This window comes from Manis pentadactyla, chromosome 2 (genome assembly GCF_030020395.1).
Source record: "Manis pentadactyla isolate mManPen7 chromosome 2, mManPen7.hap1, whole genome shotgun sequence".
Taxonomy (NCBI): domain Eukaryota; kingdom Metazoa; phylum Chordata; class Mammalia; order Pholidota; family Manidae; genus Manis; species Manis pentadactyla.
In genome coordinates, this window is record NC_080020.1 from 154,506,394 (window position 1) to 154,522,493 (window position 16,100).

General features: G+C 37.3%; 1 protein-coding gene across 2 annotated transcripts in view; it reads left to right on the forward strand.

Moving 5' to 3' along the window:
- Positions 1-16,100, forward strand: part of TMEM131 (transmembrane protein 131) — a 237,384-nt gene that overhangs the window by 189,855 nt on the left and 31,429 nt on the right. For both annotated transcript variants that reach the window (XM_057496958.1, XM_036879946.2), the window contains exons 19-26: positions 1,145-1,231; positions 4,245-4,397; positions 4,498-4,573; positions 4,759-4,876; positions 7,166-7,304; positions 7,416-7,525; positions 7,992-8,058; positions 15,902-16,053. In XM_057496958.1, coding sequence (XP_057352941.1) covers positions 1,145-1,231; positions 4,245-4,397; positions 4,498-4,573; positions 4,759-4,876; positions 7,166-7,304; positions 7,416-7,525; positions 7,992-8,058; positions 15,902-16,053 — 902 coding nt within the window. The remainder of the gene's footprint in view (positions 1-1,144; positions 1,232-4,244; positions 4,398-4,497; positions 4,574-4,758; positions 4,877-7,165; positions 7,305-7,415; positions 7,526-7,991; positions 8,059-15,901; positions 16,054-16,100) is intronic.

Genomic DNA, 16,100 nt, shown 5'->3' on the forward strand with positions numbered 1-16,100 from the left:
CAGAGAAAGACAAGTATCAAATGATTTCACTCATCTGTGGAATACAAGAAGAAAGAAAAAGCTAAAGGAACAAGACAGCAGCAGACTCACAGAACCTGAGAATGGACTAACAGTTACCAAAGGGAAAGGGACTGGGGAGGAGGGAGGGATAAGGGGATTAAGGGGTATTATGATTAGCACACATAATGCGGAGTGGGGAGCCCCTGGGAAGGCAGTATAGCACAGAAAAGACAAGTAGTGTCTCTGTAGCATCTTACTATGCTGATGGACAGTGACTGTAATAGGGTATGTGGTGGGGACTTGATATTGGGGGTATCTGGTAACCACAGTGTTGCTCATGTAATTGTATATTAATGATACCAAAATTAAAAATTAAAAAAATTTATTTGGGAAGTTGAGCACTGCTGAATTAAACAATTGCTACCCACATTCTTCTGCCTTTTTCAGCACATACAACCCTAATGTGAAAGAAAACTAATTCGTAATAAATGATTTGTTGGGAGTATGTCAAATTGATTACTTCCAAAAGTGAACAATATGATAGAAATAAGTGCATTTCATAGATAGACAAGTTTTTGTTAGTATGGATTTAAAAAACGAGGAAAAATATCTTAAGAGACGTATCTTTGTGAATTACAAAAAGGGTGGAGTGAGATTCAAAATCTGTAATGTTCAACTCATATTTTTGTAATTACGTTGATGTTAATTTATGGCTTTATACAACAAAATAGAGCTATGTAGCTCTAGAAAATGCTAGTTTTTCTTTAAAAGTACAATTTGACTTTCTTTTCTGAATTAATAATCTACAAAATAACCTGTATTATGAAAAACCTGTTCTTCATTCCTTCCCCATTGGTTTCATTTACATGTCTTCAGTGAATCACTGAGAAGTACATGGAAATTTATTGTATTTCTGTGCATTTTATGCCTTATTTTGGACAGATTCAGCAATATCCACTGATGATTTTAATACTGCTGCTAATCCTTTTTTTTATTAATTTATGTATAAATAGTGTTTTAATATTGTGTTAGTGCTAATGTAAGTCCAAAGATGAGTTTTTTTATCCAAAAAATGATGCAGTAACTGTCAAGATTAGTCTCAGACTGAAACATGTTTCTTTACGTCTGCTGCTTCACTCCACAGATCCTGACAATTCCTGTGAAGGCTGTGATTGCAGTGGGTTCACTGACTTGCTTCCCAAAGCATATGGTTCTTCCACCTTCCTTTCCAGTAAGACATTTAATTTACAGACTTTTTCTTGCTCAGTTTTTTTCTTTGCTTTTACCTCTGTGTTCCTAGAATTCAACAGTAAAGTCAGTTATTCTTTATTAATCACTTATTGTGAGTCAAGACATTGTGCCAAGTTGTTTAGGTGATAGAAAGAAGAAGAAGAAAAATCCCTTCTCTCAAAAAGTTTTTCTATATAGAATGGGAAGTGGGCCCATGATTCCTGGATGTAAAGCTAGATGCAGGAATTGCCCTAAGAAGTGTTAAAATTAAGTGCTCTGAGGGAACTACACATCTAATTGATGAAGATGCCTTATGAACTGGTTTACAATTTCTTCCAGCAGGGATAGATAAGAGGTGGTGTGAACTGGCTTTCAGGCCCCAGGGAACAACCTGAGTAGACACAGTGGCAGTGAAGTCTGAGATGGCTTTAAGCAGTAGTGAGATGCCTTACTCATTAGAATCAAGAGAGGTTTCAAGAGAGAAGATGGAATGGTATGTTGGAGTCATAGCATGAAAATAAATAATAAATGAATTTAAGTCCATGAAAATCTAAAGTTTTTCAGAAAAGGCTTGACATCATCAGAGCTCTAAAGATTGGCTCTCTGGAAGAAGTAAATATAGGATGCATGTGGAAGTAACAGTGGACTGCCTGGGGGCCAAACCAGGGACTCTGGGCAGCATCCGCATGAAACCCGGCAAGAGGGGCTTAAGTTGAGGGCATTGACAGAGGCAGTAAAGCCCTTTCATACCTCCAAGCCTTTGCTGATAGTTTGCCTTGAATGTTCTTCCTCTGGTTCTACCTTCCAAGAACTTCTACACAGCTTTCAAGATTCAACTCTGTTGTCATCTCCTCTCTGAAGATTTCTTGACTCCACTGAACAGTATTAGTTGTTTCATGTGTGATCTTGGAACCACTTGAAATCACCTTTCTTTGCAGCAAGCCTGCAAACATTGGCTTATAAATACTGCCTTATCGGTTGGTGTCCCCAACAAGACTCTGAGGTCCTCTGGGAGAGGGGTGAGAGATCTTTGATCCCCAGTAGCAGTCATTTAGAAGATACTGGGGGGATGAAGGAGCAGAATGATGGAGAAGGCAACTAAGGCAAGAGACATGTCAGATGATTCATTTGAACTGTGCTTGAATAGCCTGAGGAGGTCAAACAAGTATGGATAAGGTAGATAGAGCAGTCAAAAACAGGACTTAGAATTTGAACCTAGAGAACAAGGAGGGAAGAAATGGGGAGACCAGGAGACAGCCACTGCCTTTTGCAGGAAGATGATGAAACCAGTTCCAAGCACCTTGGGGCAACTATAGAAGCATCTCTTACCTGACATGTGGTTAAGAGAAACAGTATATTGTAAAATCTTAATGCTATGTACATTTAAACCAAAATTCAAAATATAGCTTGTTAAAATAGAAATTTTGAATTAGTAGTTTCAGGGTTTAAGTTTGGGTCTTAATTAAATCTTTGTCTTGTCTTTCCACTTTGCACTGACTGTACAGAACTCTTGACTTCATTACTTATCCAAAAGAACCTTGTTCCTTTTTTCAATTGCCTTTTCAATCAGTGATCTCCTTAATCACTGCAGAAATCCTAGAAGGGAATGAATGATTCAGTAGATGACACAGCAAAAGGCCTATGGATGGACTAAATGAGAAAGTATCTGTATAAAAATTAAGTGGTGGCTTTGAACAACTTCAAATTAAGCTTTCACATATCTTCAGATGGCTTATAGGACCAGATATTTGCTTAGAATTATAAATTAATTTGATATTACTGTCTTAGGCTGCTATTACAAATTTTTATGGTTTGGGTGGTTAAAACAACAATTATTTCTCATAGTTCTGGAGGCTGGAAGTCCAAGATCCAGAGTATGGTGAAGGCACTCTTCCTAGTTTTGCTAATGGCCCTCTTCTCTCTGTATCCTCACAGAGCCAAAAAAGCAGAGAGGGTGGGCAGGCTCTTCTGTGTCTTCTTTTAAGGACACTAATCCCATTCACTAGGGCTCCACCCTCATGACCTAATCACCTCCCAAAGGCCCCACCTCCAATATCACCGCATTGCGGGTTGGAATTTCAACATAATGAATTTTGAGGGAGACACAAACATTCAGTCCATAACAATTCCCAGATTCTGTAAATTCTCTTCAGCAGATGGAGAATACTAGAGCTAACTGATAAACAATACTTTCAAGTCAACATTTCAAATAACTCCTACTTTAATACTTAATATTTGAATACTGTTGTAAAATGAACCTTTGTTATTTTATTTTGTTATTGTAAAAGGTAATTTTTGTTACCTCTTTTGATCCCTACTACACCCCTGAGAGACAAGACATGGACACGAGAGAAGTAGTAATTACAGGGACATGAAGACCAGGTAACTGCCAGGAAAACACAGCTGGTTAGAGGCCAAGCCCAGTCTCTGCAGAGGCCTTGTGCTTCCTGCTCTTATGCTGTCAGCATCACACCCCTGTGCCTGCCTCTGATGCCTCTCCACAGTGCTCCCTCTGGCTAGGCTGCAAATGATGGGCCTTAGTCTTCACCTCACCCTCATTCAGCTCTTTTGCCTCTGCATTTTCTTAACTTCTCTATCTTTTGATACCAAATATTAGGCAGGAAAATAAATCTGATTTTTGAATGGGGGGGTCTCATTTGGCTTTGGATTTTAGAATTATTTCATCCTGAATTTGGACATTTTTAGGACAGCCTGCCTTTGGTATAAACACAGTGACTGTTTACTTTATTCTAAGCTGTGTCTGTACCTTTGTTGGCATTGTCAGTATTTTAATGTGAAATGTAAACATTTTTACTTTAATTCATTTTAACAAGATTGCAAAGATTTATCCTGCTAGTTATTCTATATAAAGCCATAAAAAACATATATGTGAAAATTCTAGATGTCTTTCGGGCTTTCGTTTCTTAGAAATGTCTGTCAGATCTGAAGTGTGTGTTCTTAAGAAAATCCAGCCATATACAAATGAGTTTGTTTGTTTTGTTTTCTTCCTGTAGGGGAAAATAGTTCATCAAAGTTTAAACATTATGAATTCCTTCTCACAGAAGGTAAAGATACAACAAATACGATCTTTGTCAGAAGATGTTCGATTTTACTACAAACGATTACGGGGCAATAAGGAAGACTTGGAGCCAGGAAAAAAATCAAAGGTTTGAAAATGTTGTATCTGAGAATTCCCGTCCTTTAGGATTTTGTTATTGTGACCTTCTGTGGATTTGGGATTCATGGTTCTCCTGTGCCTCTTCATAGATTGCAAACATTTATTTTGATGCTGGACTGCAGTGTGGGGACCATTGCTATGTTGGCTTGCCTTTTTTATCAAAATGTAAGTTATCTTGCTGTTCTCTCTCGTGCCCTTCACTCCTCCCAGAATATTCTTTAATGAAAGGCTGCTGCCTGTGAAGTCCATTCCTCTCTCTTGGTACTATAGGAATCATCTGAAAGAAAACTAACTGACAAGTGGATACAGATGTAAAGCTGAGTGTGTCATTACATGTTTCCTTGTTTTAGCTGAACCCAAAGTGCAGCCTGGTGTAGCCATGCAGGAAGACTCATGGGATGCTGATTGGGATTTGCATCAAAGCCTATTCAAAGGATGGATGGGAATAAATGAAAATTCAGGTTATAGGTTAGTGGTTTTGCTTTTTTGAAGTATTTTACCTATCTTTACACATTTAAAACATCTCAGTTGATGTTACCTCCTAAATGTTATTCTTGTTAGGTTATTTTACTTCTCTGTAGCTAAAAAATAAGCCTCATCTTTAGAAAATTATTAATGAGTCATCTTAAATTGCCATTTTTAATTACTCAGAAATATACACACTACCATTTTTTGCTTTTCTCTAGTGCTCTAGACACTTCCTGAACAAAGAAACTATTTGAAGTTATGTGGGATGACTACAGTGTTATTTAGACACATTCATAAGAGAGTTTTTACCTACTACTGACTTCTGTTAAAAGCAAAGCAAATATTTCCTAGGTTAACCCCATGGTAGAGACCAAGTGTCTATTTGCTCATTGTGGAAAGAACTGCCTCCTCCTTTTCCCAGAGTTGAATTGTTAAGGGGGTCGTGGGGCCCAGTTCAATTGGGCTTTAACCATATGTCCTCGGAAGGTAGAAAATGTGCTAATAACAAGCCAGTACCACACCTGGATTCAGAAGCACTTGGCAGTATAGAAATTTGATCTTTTCTTCTGTTTCAGAAGAAAATTTGAATAGAATAATGATAATATGACAACTGTTTAAAACTGCTCTTCTCAATTGACTAATTTGAAGTATTTGTCAGTATCATGAGAATATTCCAGTTTATAGTATGGTAATATTTTCAAACCATTAATAATTAAATCTGAGAGTTTCTATTTATCTGAACTGTCTGCTGTGAAAGTATTCTTAAGGCAAAAGAGAGTGAAATTTTTCCTTTAAAATGATTAAAATAAGTACAAAGAGACTTCTTCTAATGAGCCCACTAAGTGAACACTCATTAAGACACTCTGACCCTTACATTTCTATAGTGGACATTATAATATATAGGCAGCCTCCATATTTTAACATCCAATTATGAAAACTCATGGTGCTGCCAGGAAGCCTCGTCATCCTCCCACCCACCAAAACCCCTGCCTTCCTCTCTGCGTGCCCAGCATTCTGCCACTGAAGACTCCTCCATGCCCCAGTGGTGCCATGAGTGTGGCATTCTCCCTGCTTCTGCCTTTGTGTTTCCTTGGCATTGTGCATGCTACAGAGAACTTATGTTACTAATACACTTACCAATATTAGAGTATCATAATTCAGTGGTTTTGGAATTAAAATAGGCTATAGTGTTTGGGCCCAGGGACATTTGCCCCCATTTTTAACACCATTTCCTTAGGAAATGTGTTCTGAGTGTTAAACAGCTGGCTTATAAACAAGCATAAGTAGGGAAATACTCAAATGAGGTCCTGAGTATTGTTAATGACTTTACATACATCTGCACAAAACCCTCATTTTATTACCTCTTTGACTGACATCTTCATTGCCTATCAGGATTTTGCCTTATTTTTTTAATCTCAAGCAGAAGAGAGCCATAAGCCAAGCAATGAACTGCCTTCTCATTAGTTTTACTGAAAATATCCTTAGCTCCCTACTTTTAGTCTACAGCTTTCCACTAGGAGTGTAAGACCTTTGGGAATCTCCATAACATCATATTAGCTGTACATGCCTGCCTTTACCTCTCCATATTCAGTACAAAAACAATGCAGGTAATCAGTGATGGATATTTTGGCATGCCTTTGTTCCAAAATAAAGACACCTTCATACATGTCTATTAAAAGCATAGTAGATTTGCAACAACATGGATGGACCTAGAGTGTATTACACTAAGTGAAATAATCCAAGCAGAGAAAAACAAATACCATATGATTTCACTTATATGTGGAATCTGAATACAAAACAAAATAAAATGAACAAAACAGCAGTAGACTCATGACACTGAGAAGTGACTGATGGTTACCATGGTGGAGGGGTTGTGGTGCGTGGGTGAAAAAATGGATGGGATGAAAAGGCACAAAATCTCAATCATATATAAATTAGTCACAGGGATGAAAGTACAGCATAGAGAATATAGTCAGTGGTTCTATAATCTCTTTCTATGTTGACAGACAGTAACTACACTAGTTGGGGTGAGGATTTAATAATGTAGATAACTGCTGAGTCACCATGTACATTTGAAACCAATATAATACTGTATATCAACTATACTTCAAGAAAAATTAAATGAATAAAAGCATAATAGAATATGAGAGCATATAAACCTGTGTTTATTCAGAACCAGAATAAAATTTCTGTTTTTATTTCTTCTGTACCCAAGCCTAATAGAACTTACTATATTCAGAAAACTCAAATATGTCCTTTTGATAGTGACTTCCAAATTATTTTTTCTAGATTGAGTGCTATATTTGAAGTAAATACAGACCTTCAAAAAAATATACTATCAAAAATCACTGCTGAGCTCTCCTGGCCTTCCATACTTAGCTCACCCCGGCACTTGAAATTTCCACTTACCAATACAAACTGCTCTTCAGTAAGTATTCAAAGTGACATCAGTCTTTGGAAATACTTCATAGGGTTATAAAGTATCTACTCTTACTTTAAACTGTGGAAGTCTTTGGTTTACTGTGTCATTTTGTTTAAGGAAGAAGAAGTTACTTTAGAAAACCCTGCAGAAGTTCCTGTCTATATTCAGTTCATTCCTCTGGCTTTATATTCCAACCCTTCAGTCTTTGCAGACAAGTTAATGTCAAGGTAAGCATTGCTTTAGATCATGGAAATATTCCTATACTGGCACTGAATTATTATTTTGCACATTTAAAACTTTATTGCAGCTCATATAATAAGGGACTTGGCTTAGAGAAATTCTGGATCTGTACTTAAAGTTGAGAGAAGATTCTGGAGAGAGATAGTGACATTATGTCAGTCGCCAAGAAAAGCTTTCAGTTTAAGACAAGAAAAACTAATGTTGAATTCCTTTCCTAAAAATGATAAAGAGAAAATAAGTAGAACCTTACAAATATTTCAGTTTTTAAAAATCAACAAAACATTAAGTGTAAGTTGTAGACTTCAATTTTTTTGAAGGCAGTTAATCTAGTAATATTTATCTCAGAATCTTCTGAAAAGGCAATCTGCAAACAAGTACAAACTTGATAATTACTCTGTACCCCATAATTATGATGCTGTTCATGAAGAAATATATGTACATTTTTTATTCTAGGTTTAACTTGAGTAAGGTGGCAAAGATAGATTTAAGAACACTAGAATTCCAAGTCTTCAGAAACAGTGTAAGTATTCAGACTTCATATTATTCCAAAGATAAATTCAATGATATGATAAATGCAAATGTGAAAGAAAACTACTGACTGTCCTTAAGTTTGGCTGAATGGCAAGTTACTAAAAAAGTAAGAGCAGTCCAGTAATTATTTGCCTCTGAAAAGAGGCAAAAAACCCAGGAGGAATTAGTGGGCTTGAGACCAACATGAGACACACTGGGTGGAAGGTTCCTATTTGTAGGCATTAAACACTAAGCCCATGAAGGTTTATAATAATGGGTACCAGAGAATATATAAATGAGGTATATACTAATACATAATTTGTTTTTAGTAAGCCTCAAAATATTGAACTTGATCATTACAATTTTTATTTTGGATATTTTCTAATAAAATTGTAAGCTCCAAAACACCAGGCCTGTGGGTGGCTGTATTCATACTTAGCACAGGAAAATGTACAGTTGTCACTCAATAGATATTCTTGAATTAAGAAATGTATCCGTAAACTCATCTGTTTTAGGAACAAAATATTCTTTGTTATCCAGGCCACAGTGAGCAGCCACTCAGCACTCATTCTTATATAAGGCCCTTGTAGGGTACGTATCAGTCAGGAAATTCGCCCTTGGAAGTAAAGCCACCTTCAAACTGGCTCATGTCTCTTAGCCTCAGTGTTGTTCCTTCTGTGCAGCCACATGTCATTCATCCATAAACATTCTGTTCATGAAGCCTTCGCTGAGGGGGAGGCCTTGCTTCTCCCTGACTTGCCATTGACTTTGGTTAACTTTGGTTTTGGTTGTCTTTTTGATGTGCGGTACCCTTTTTTCCAGATCTGGGTATAAGCTCCTTGAGGGCTCTCTTCTATTTATCTTGTTTCTTTCCCATATTAATAACACGAATGGTGTTGAATGAATGAAAGTAGGAATCTAGTTAATCCTTCATCATCTGAATTTGAGTGAAAACAGAAAATGATCACCTCCTTCCTCTGCTTGTTGGCTCTTTTGCTGACCATGGTCACAGTCATCATGTGATAGCAGCTGCCTTCCAGCCGTGCTTCTCTCTTACAACAAGGCAGTTTGGCTCCTACAATATCCAGGCTTTGTATCTACTAGTTTTGTCATCTTGACCAAGTAAATAAACCTTTCTGAACTTCAGCTTTCTCTCTTGTAATGTGAAGTTAGTAATGTGTGTCTTATGAAGTTGCTGAGCAAATTAATCTCACACAGAACCCCTTCATTTGGTTCCTTGGTGTATAGGAAGCCCTCAGAAAATATTGACTGGATAAGTCAATCTGTGGCTAACTAGGCCTGGAAAGAAAAGCAACATGAAGGTTTTCAGTATTACAGGACATAATGAAGAACCCTTCCCAGCATTTCATGAGCACCTGGCATGTATCAGCATTATGCCAGATGGATTCACATTTATAATTTCATGTTATCACTATAGCAGCTAGACTGAGCAGTTACTAACCACCATAAGAGATATTCCCTTATTCTGTTGGTGGGAAAAACAAAGCTCAAGAAGAGGAAGTAATTTGCTAAAGTTCATACCTGTAATAACTGGAGGACCAAATTCCAGTCTAGTTCTCTCAGATTCCAGAGCCCTTGCCCATGACATTGTGCCACCCGGTCATTTGCTGATTAGGAGTCATTAATTAGCCTGTCAAGCCAGATATTTATGGTTCTTGAAACATTTAGCTTTGTGTTTTAATATATAAGGCATATGTTAGCCAAACGTTTGTAGAATAGTTCCTTTTTCTAAGTCTTGTCTTTAAGTCAGTTTTGTATAAGAAATGTTCAATGTTGCGGGGTTTTTTCTGCCAAATTTAGGCAGTCATATAGTCTAGTCTTGTGCTCTTCTCTTGGGATCTTTTTGTATTTTGCTTTTTCCATCCATAAAATGTCAACATAATAAGCTCACAGTTATCTAGATTCCAAATAATCAGAAAACTCAAGAACCAAAAATTTCTTTCATTCTGCTTTTATAACGGAAGCTATATATATAAGAAATAAATGAGCTAATATTTACCTTTTTTTCCTTATTGAATACAAATTCTTAAGTGGTATCTACCTGATGTAAAACACTGACGTATAGGCACTATGGAAGGTAGGAAGATGAATAAGAAAACTCTACACCTCAGAAATCCATTCTACATATGGAATTCTTGAGGTCTTAGGTGAACTTAGGATAAATTTGTCAGTTCTCCACAGTGCTGTAAAACTGTAGTTCTTGAAATATTTGACTTCAGGACCCCTTTTCAGTCTTAAAAATTAGTAAGGACGCCAGAGAGGTTTTTTTTGTTTATGTAGGTTAAATCTGTCAATATTTACTGTATTAAAAATTTTTAAAGATTCTTTATACAAAGGGCTAACTGGTACATGAAAAGATGTGCATCATTAGTAGTCATTAGGGAAAAGCAAATTAAAATCACAGTGAGATATCACCTCACACCTGTTAGAATGGCCATGATCAACAAGAAAAGAGATAACAGGTGCTGGCATAGATGTGGAGAAAAGAGAGCCCTTGTGATAGGAATGTAAATTGGTGCAGCCATAATGGGAAACAATATGGAGGTTCCTCAAAAAATTAAAAATAGAAATACTGTATGATCCAGCAATCCCACTTCTGGGAGTTCCAAGAGAAGAAAAAACACTAACTCAAAAACATGGCTGTACCCCATGTTCATAGCAGTGTTATTACAACAGCCAAGACATGGAGGCCACCTAAGTGTCCATCCATAGATGAATGGCTAAAGAAGTTGTGATATAAATATATAGTGGAATATTTTTCAGTCATAAAAAACAAGGAGCTCCTGCCATTTATAACATGGTTGGACCTTGAAGGCACTATGCTGAGTGAAAGAAGTAAGAGAAAGATTCTGTATGATTTCACTTATATGTGAAATCCACCAAAAAAAAAAAAAAACTAAACTCATAGAGAAAGAATTCAGACTTATGGTTCCCAGAGGTGGAGGGTAGGGGGAAAGAATTGGAGGAAGGTGGTCGAAAGATACAAACTTCCAATTATAAGATAAATAAATACTATAGATCAGTGTACAGCAGGGTGACTGTAGCTAACACCACTGTGTGGTATATAGGGAAACTGTTAAGAGAGTAAATCCTAAGAGTTATCTTCACAAGGAGAAATTTTTTTTCCTTTTTCTTTTTTCTTTTCTTTTCATTATATCTGTATGAGAAGATGGATGCTAGCTGAACCTCTTGTGGTAATCATTTCTGTAAACCAAACCATCAAGCTGTATGCCTTAAATTTATGCAGTGATACGTATCAATTATTTCTCAATAAAACTGGGAAAAAGAAGTGAAATCCTTAAAATATTGATTTAACTCATTTAAAATAAGAATAAACCCATTCCAACTACTTCGAACTAAAAAGCTTCTGTTCAGCAAAGGACACCATCAGCAGAACAAAAGGGTACCCCTACAGTATGGGAGAATATATTCATGAATGACATATCCAATAAGGGGTTAACATCCAAAATATATAAAGAACTCACATGCCTCAACACTCATAAAGTAAATAACCTGATTTAAAAAATGGGCAGATCTGAACAGACACTTCTCCAAAGAAATTCAGATGGCCAACAGGCACATGAAAAGAAGCCCCACATTGCTAATCATCAGGGAAATGATTAAAACCACAATGAGATATCACCTAACACCAGTTAGGATGGCCAACATCCAAAAGACAAGAAACAACAAATGCTGGTGAGGATGCAGAGAAAGGGGAACCTTCCTACACTGCCGGTGGGAATGGAAACTAGTTCAACCATTGTGGAAAGCAATATGGAGGTTCCTCAAAAATATAAAAATAGAAACACCATTTGACCTAGGAATTCCATTCCTAGGAATTTACCAAAAGAAAACAAGATCCCAGATTCAAAAAGACATATGTACCCCTATGTTATTCACAACACTATTTATAATAGCCAAGAAATGGAAGCAGCCTAAGTGTCCATCAGTAGATGAATGGATAAAGAAGATGTGGTACATATACACAATGGAATATTATTCAGCCATAAGAAGAAAACAAATCCTACCATATGCAACAACATGGATGGAGCTAGAGGGTATTATGCTCAGTGAAATAAGCCAGGTGGAGAAAAAGTACCAAATGATTTCACTCTTTTGTAGATTATAACAACAAAGCAAAAACTGAAGGAACAAAATCAGACTCACAGACTCCAAGAAGAGACTAGCAGTTACCAAAGAGAAAGAGGGTGGTTAAGGCAGGCCGGAAGAGAGGGAAAAGGGGATTAAGGGGTATTATGATTAGCACACATAGTGTAGGGAGGGCATAGAGGAGACAAGTAGTGACTCTATAGCATCTTACTACACCGATGGACAGTGACTGCAGTGGCTGAGGAACTTGGTAATATGGATGATGTAGTAACCACAATGTTGCTCATGTGAAACCTTCATAAGATTGTACATCAATGATACCTTAATAAAAAAACACAACCCACTCAATTTAACATAGGTAAACATAAAAATGAAAAAGTTATATTTCCCCCCCAAAAAATTGCAAGAGTGGGTTTGTTTTTACAAATCTATTAAATAGCTCTCTAACTTAATACACAGATTCTTATCTGCTTCTGCATCTAATCTCTCATGATATATTATTTTGGTTGAAGTATATGATAAATATCTGACATGATACATACATGTAATTGCCTTTTTAATTAAAATACTATTCATCAGTCCTTTGGAAAATACTGGTTCACCAAGATATGCAGAGCTTCCAAATATTGACTCAGTTCACTCTACAGTGGAACCTTTAACTATTGGCAAGCTGTTGAGCTCACAGGGGTGGACCCAAGTTTTCCAAGATAGTAAATTTTGTTCAAACACTTGAATTTTATCATTGGCAGTGAATACTTCAATTTTTTTCTTTAATTGAATGGATACAATTCATGAAAATATTTACCAAATAACTTAGTCTGAGTAACCATAGATTGACTGTCAGTCATTCTTTCAAGTAGTTCAGTTTGCATCTCAAATTATAGCTTTTCAAGACTGCCTGGTACTTCAGTATGCAACAGGGGTATGAATACTTCCCATTTCATTACATGGTTTATTAAAACGGCATGTGCTCAAGGGTTGAAATTTAATGATATTAATACTACTGCCTAATCAGTAATAAAAGAATTTTAACTACAAGTGCATGGCTGTGAAGGAGAAAATCATACAAAACTCATTCTCCTTCCACATGTTAGCAGAACCATGAAGAGCTATGGACATTTATAGCCAGCTGTTGCCACCTTCCCCCCCAAAAATGAAGACCTAACGCCTGCTAGGGAAGTATGATAACACTGCTTCACTTCATGCCTAAGTGTTGTTGGGCAGCTGCATCTGGGGAGGTGTCTCCCTGTGCACTAGGTGAAACCTCAGCCTGAATTGGGGAGAGTACTTGACTCTGACCGAGAAAATTCTCAACCAGGTCGGACGAGTGTAGGTAAGAAGCGAGAGTAGTAGCAATTGGCAACAGTGCAACAGCCATGCAGACAGTAGAGAGCAAGGACAAACAGGGAGGACAGGGAAGTCCACTGAACTGCTCAGCATAGGGCAGATCCCTTGCCAACTTCTGAAGCCAGGGTCACCTGGGGTCCAATGTCTGCTCGAACCTGCATGGCATGAGAGCTAAGTCCCTACGACCCCAGGATTTGGGGTAGCTGAGGAGCATTGGATAAAGTGAGATTATGTTCTGAGAACTTCTCAAAGGCAAAGAAAGGAGATTTTTGGGCAAGCTGCTAAAGAGCATGATCATACGGCTGCAGTCTTGTCCAGGTCACCCTAGCAATGGGAACTTGGAGGCCCAAATCAGAGATCTCAGTAGCCCTTCCCTACTTGCCTTAAGTAGAACAACAGAAGACTAGTGCTTAAGTCTAGAAAGCTGAATGAAATACCAAAGTAATGACACCACTGGAAGAGCACAGACAAAACGCAGTAAGTCAAGCAGTGAGAAGGCTTTATTTAAGGCAGAGATCACACTTGAAAAAAGGGGAATGCAGGCAGACACAGAGAGGAAGTGCACTTAAAGCTTGGGATTTGTGTCTTTTAAGGGTTTCAAAAATGGGGCAAAGGGCCCGGGGACATAGGCTTGACATGATGTCTGTTTCCAGTGAGAGAGATTATGTCTCCACCCATGGTCAATCCTCTAGATATTCTGTAAGGTAAACTTACCACAAGGAATTAATTGGTCCTGTTCTTCTCCAAGATAGTGGTTGCCCTCAAGCAGTGGAAACATCCCATTTAGGACCACTCGCCCTGCCTGAAGATACATTCGGTTGTTGGCTAATCACAGTAGAGTATGTTAGGAATCTCACCTCCTTAAAATGAAATCTTAGCCTTAAGATGGAGTCCCTCCTGTTCTTACTATACTATTTATATCTTGGCATTTTTCATCATGGGCAAGAAAGAATCAGGATGCTTGTCTCATGTCCCTGTTCTGCCTCATAAGGGTCAGCAGTTTTACCCACCATTGCTTTTGCTGACTATCAGTGTGAATGTCAACACTGAAAAAGGCAAATAGCATCAGTTGGTATTATGAACATAGTTTTGACACCATGGATACCCTGAAAAGATCTCTCAGATTCCCAGGGGCCCAATGGGGTCCCTCTTTGAGAATCACCACTACAAAATTACTGAAAATTATCCAGGCCCTTGATGACACTCTTCAGGCATCACACCATGCTCAAGTGTTTGCCAAGTTACTAGAGGTTAAATTAGCTAGAGTTTGTTGGGAATACATCAAGTATAGTATGTAATGTATCCATCAATTACCAGATATTTTATTTAAAAGGGAACCTATTTGCCAACCATTTTGGAACAATTGGAATATTCTGTTGTCCTAGTAGACAATAACAGAGAAGATTGTTACATGCTGAAAAAAAATTTTGCCTCAGAAGGGAAAGTTAAGAAGTAGTGTGCTTCCTTAAGCCTATTGACTCTAAGTTGTATTTGTAGAAGTATGCCAGTGCAAGTAGATAGGTCTGTATGTTTTAAACTCAACTATGCCAAGTGGAGTAGAAAATCATACAGAACTCACTCCCTTCCACATGTTAGCAGAGCCATGAAGAGCCATGGACATTTATAGCCAGCTGCTACCAGCCCCTTTCCCAAAAACATTTAAACTTAATGTTGCTTAAAAATCAGTGTATCCATATGTATCACTATGATTTTTTTATAAAAAACAAATTTTTAATGTTGTCTGTAACTAGCTGTTAAGTCATATTTTAGTTATGAAACTAAACTATTCTTTAAACTTCAAATCAAGTGTGAAACAGTAATTATGTGCTTAGTTTTCAAAATAAAATTCAAAGATAGATTGATGTGAATTGGAAATAATTTTACAAATAAAAAAATACAATGCATCCTTAAGATCCTCTAGCTAACACTGTTCAAGGAAAGCAGTGACTGAGAGCAGGGGCAGCATCAGTGGGACTTCAGGGTGCTGGATGTTGGTTACACAGCTTCTTGCTTTTTGCTGAAACACTGAGCTGTTCATCTTAGGTTTGTGTCCTTTTCTGTATGTGTGTTATATTTCAAACATTTTAAAGTTAAAAATAAAAGATTGGTATACAAAAACAGATTGTTATTATTAACATGAAGATTTTGGTGACCTGAGGAACAAAGCCCCTTTGGGGACTTAATGCACAATAAAAAGTGTCATCCCTGGTTGCCCAGCTCTGCTTGCCACCTGACTAGTGTCTAAGTCATGAGGGATCAAATTGTTTGCATATTTAATCAATTCAAGAAACTAATCCTGGGCTGTAGCTGGGGTAAAGAAAAAAACATTTTTCCAGAGAATATATTAATGACCCCTGTTTACCCAATTTTCCAAGGCTCATCCAGTGCGGAGTTCAACAGGATTTACAGAGGGCTTCTCTCGACATTCAGTTTTAAACCTTATTTTAAAACCTGGAGAAAAGAAATCTGTCAAAGTAAAGTTCACTCCAATTTATAATAGAACTGTTTCTTCACTAATCATAATCAGGTATGTTCTGTTATTTAATCATAGGTAGATTTTTAGTACTTATATAG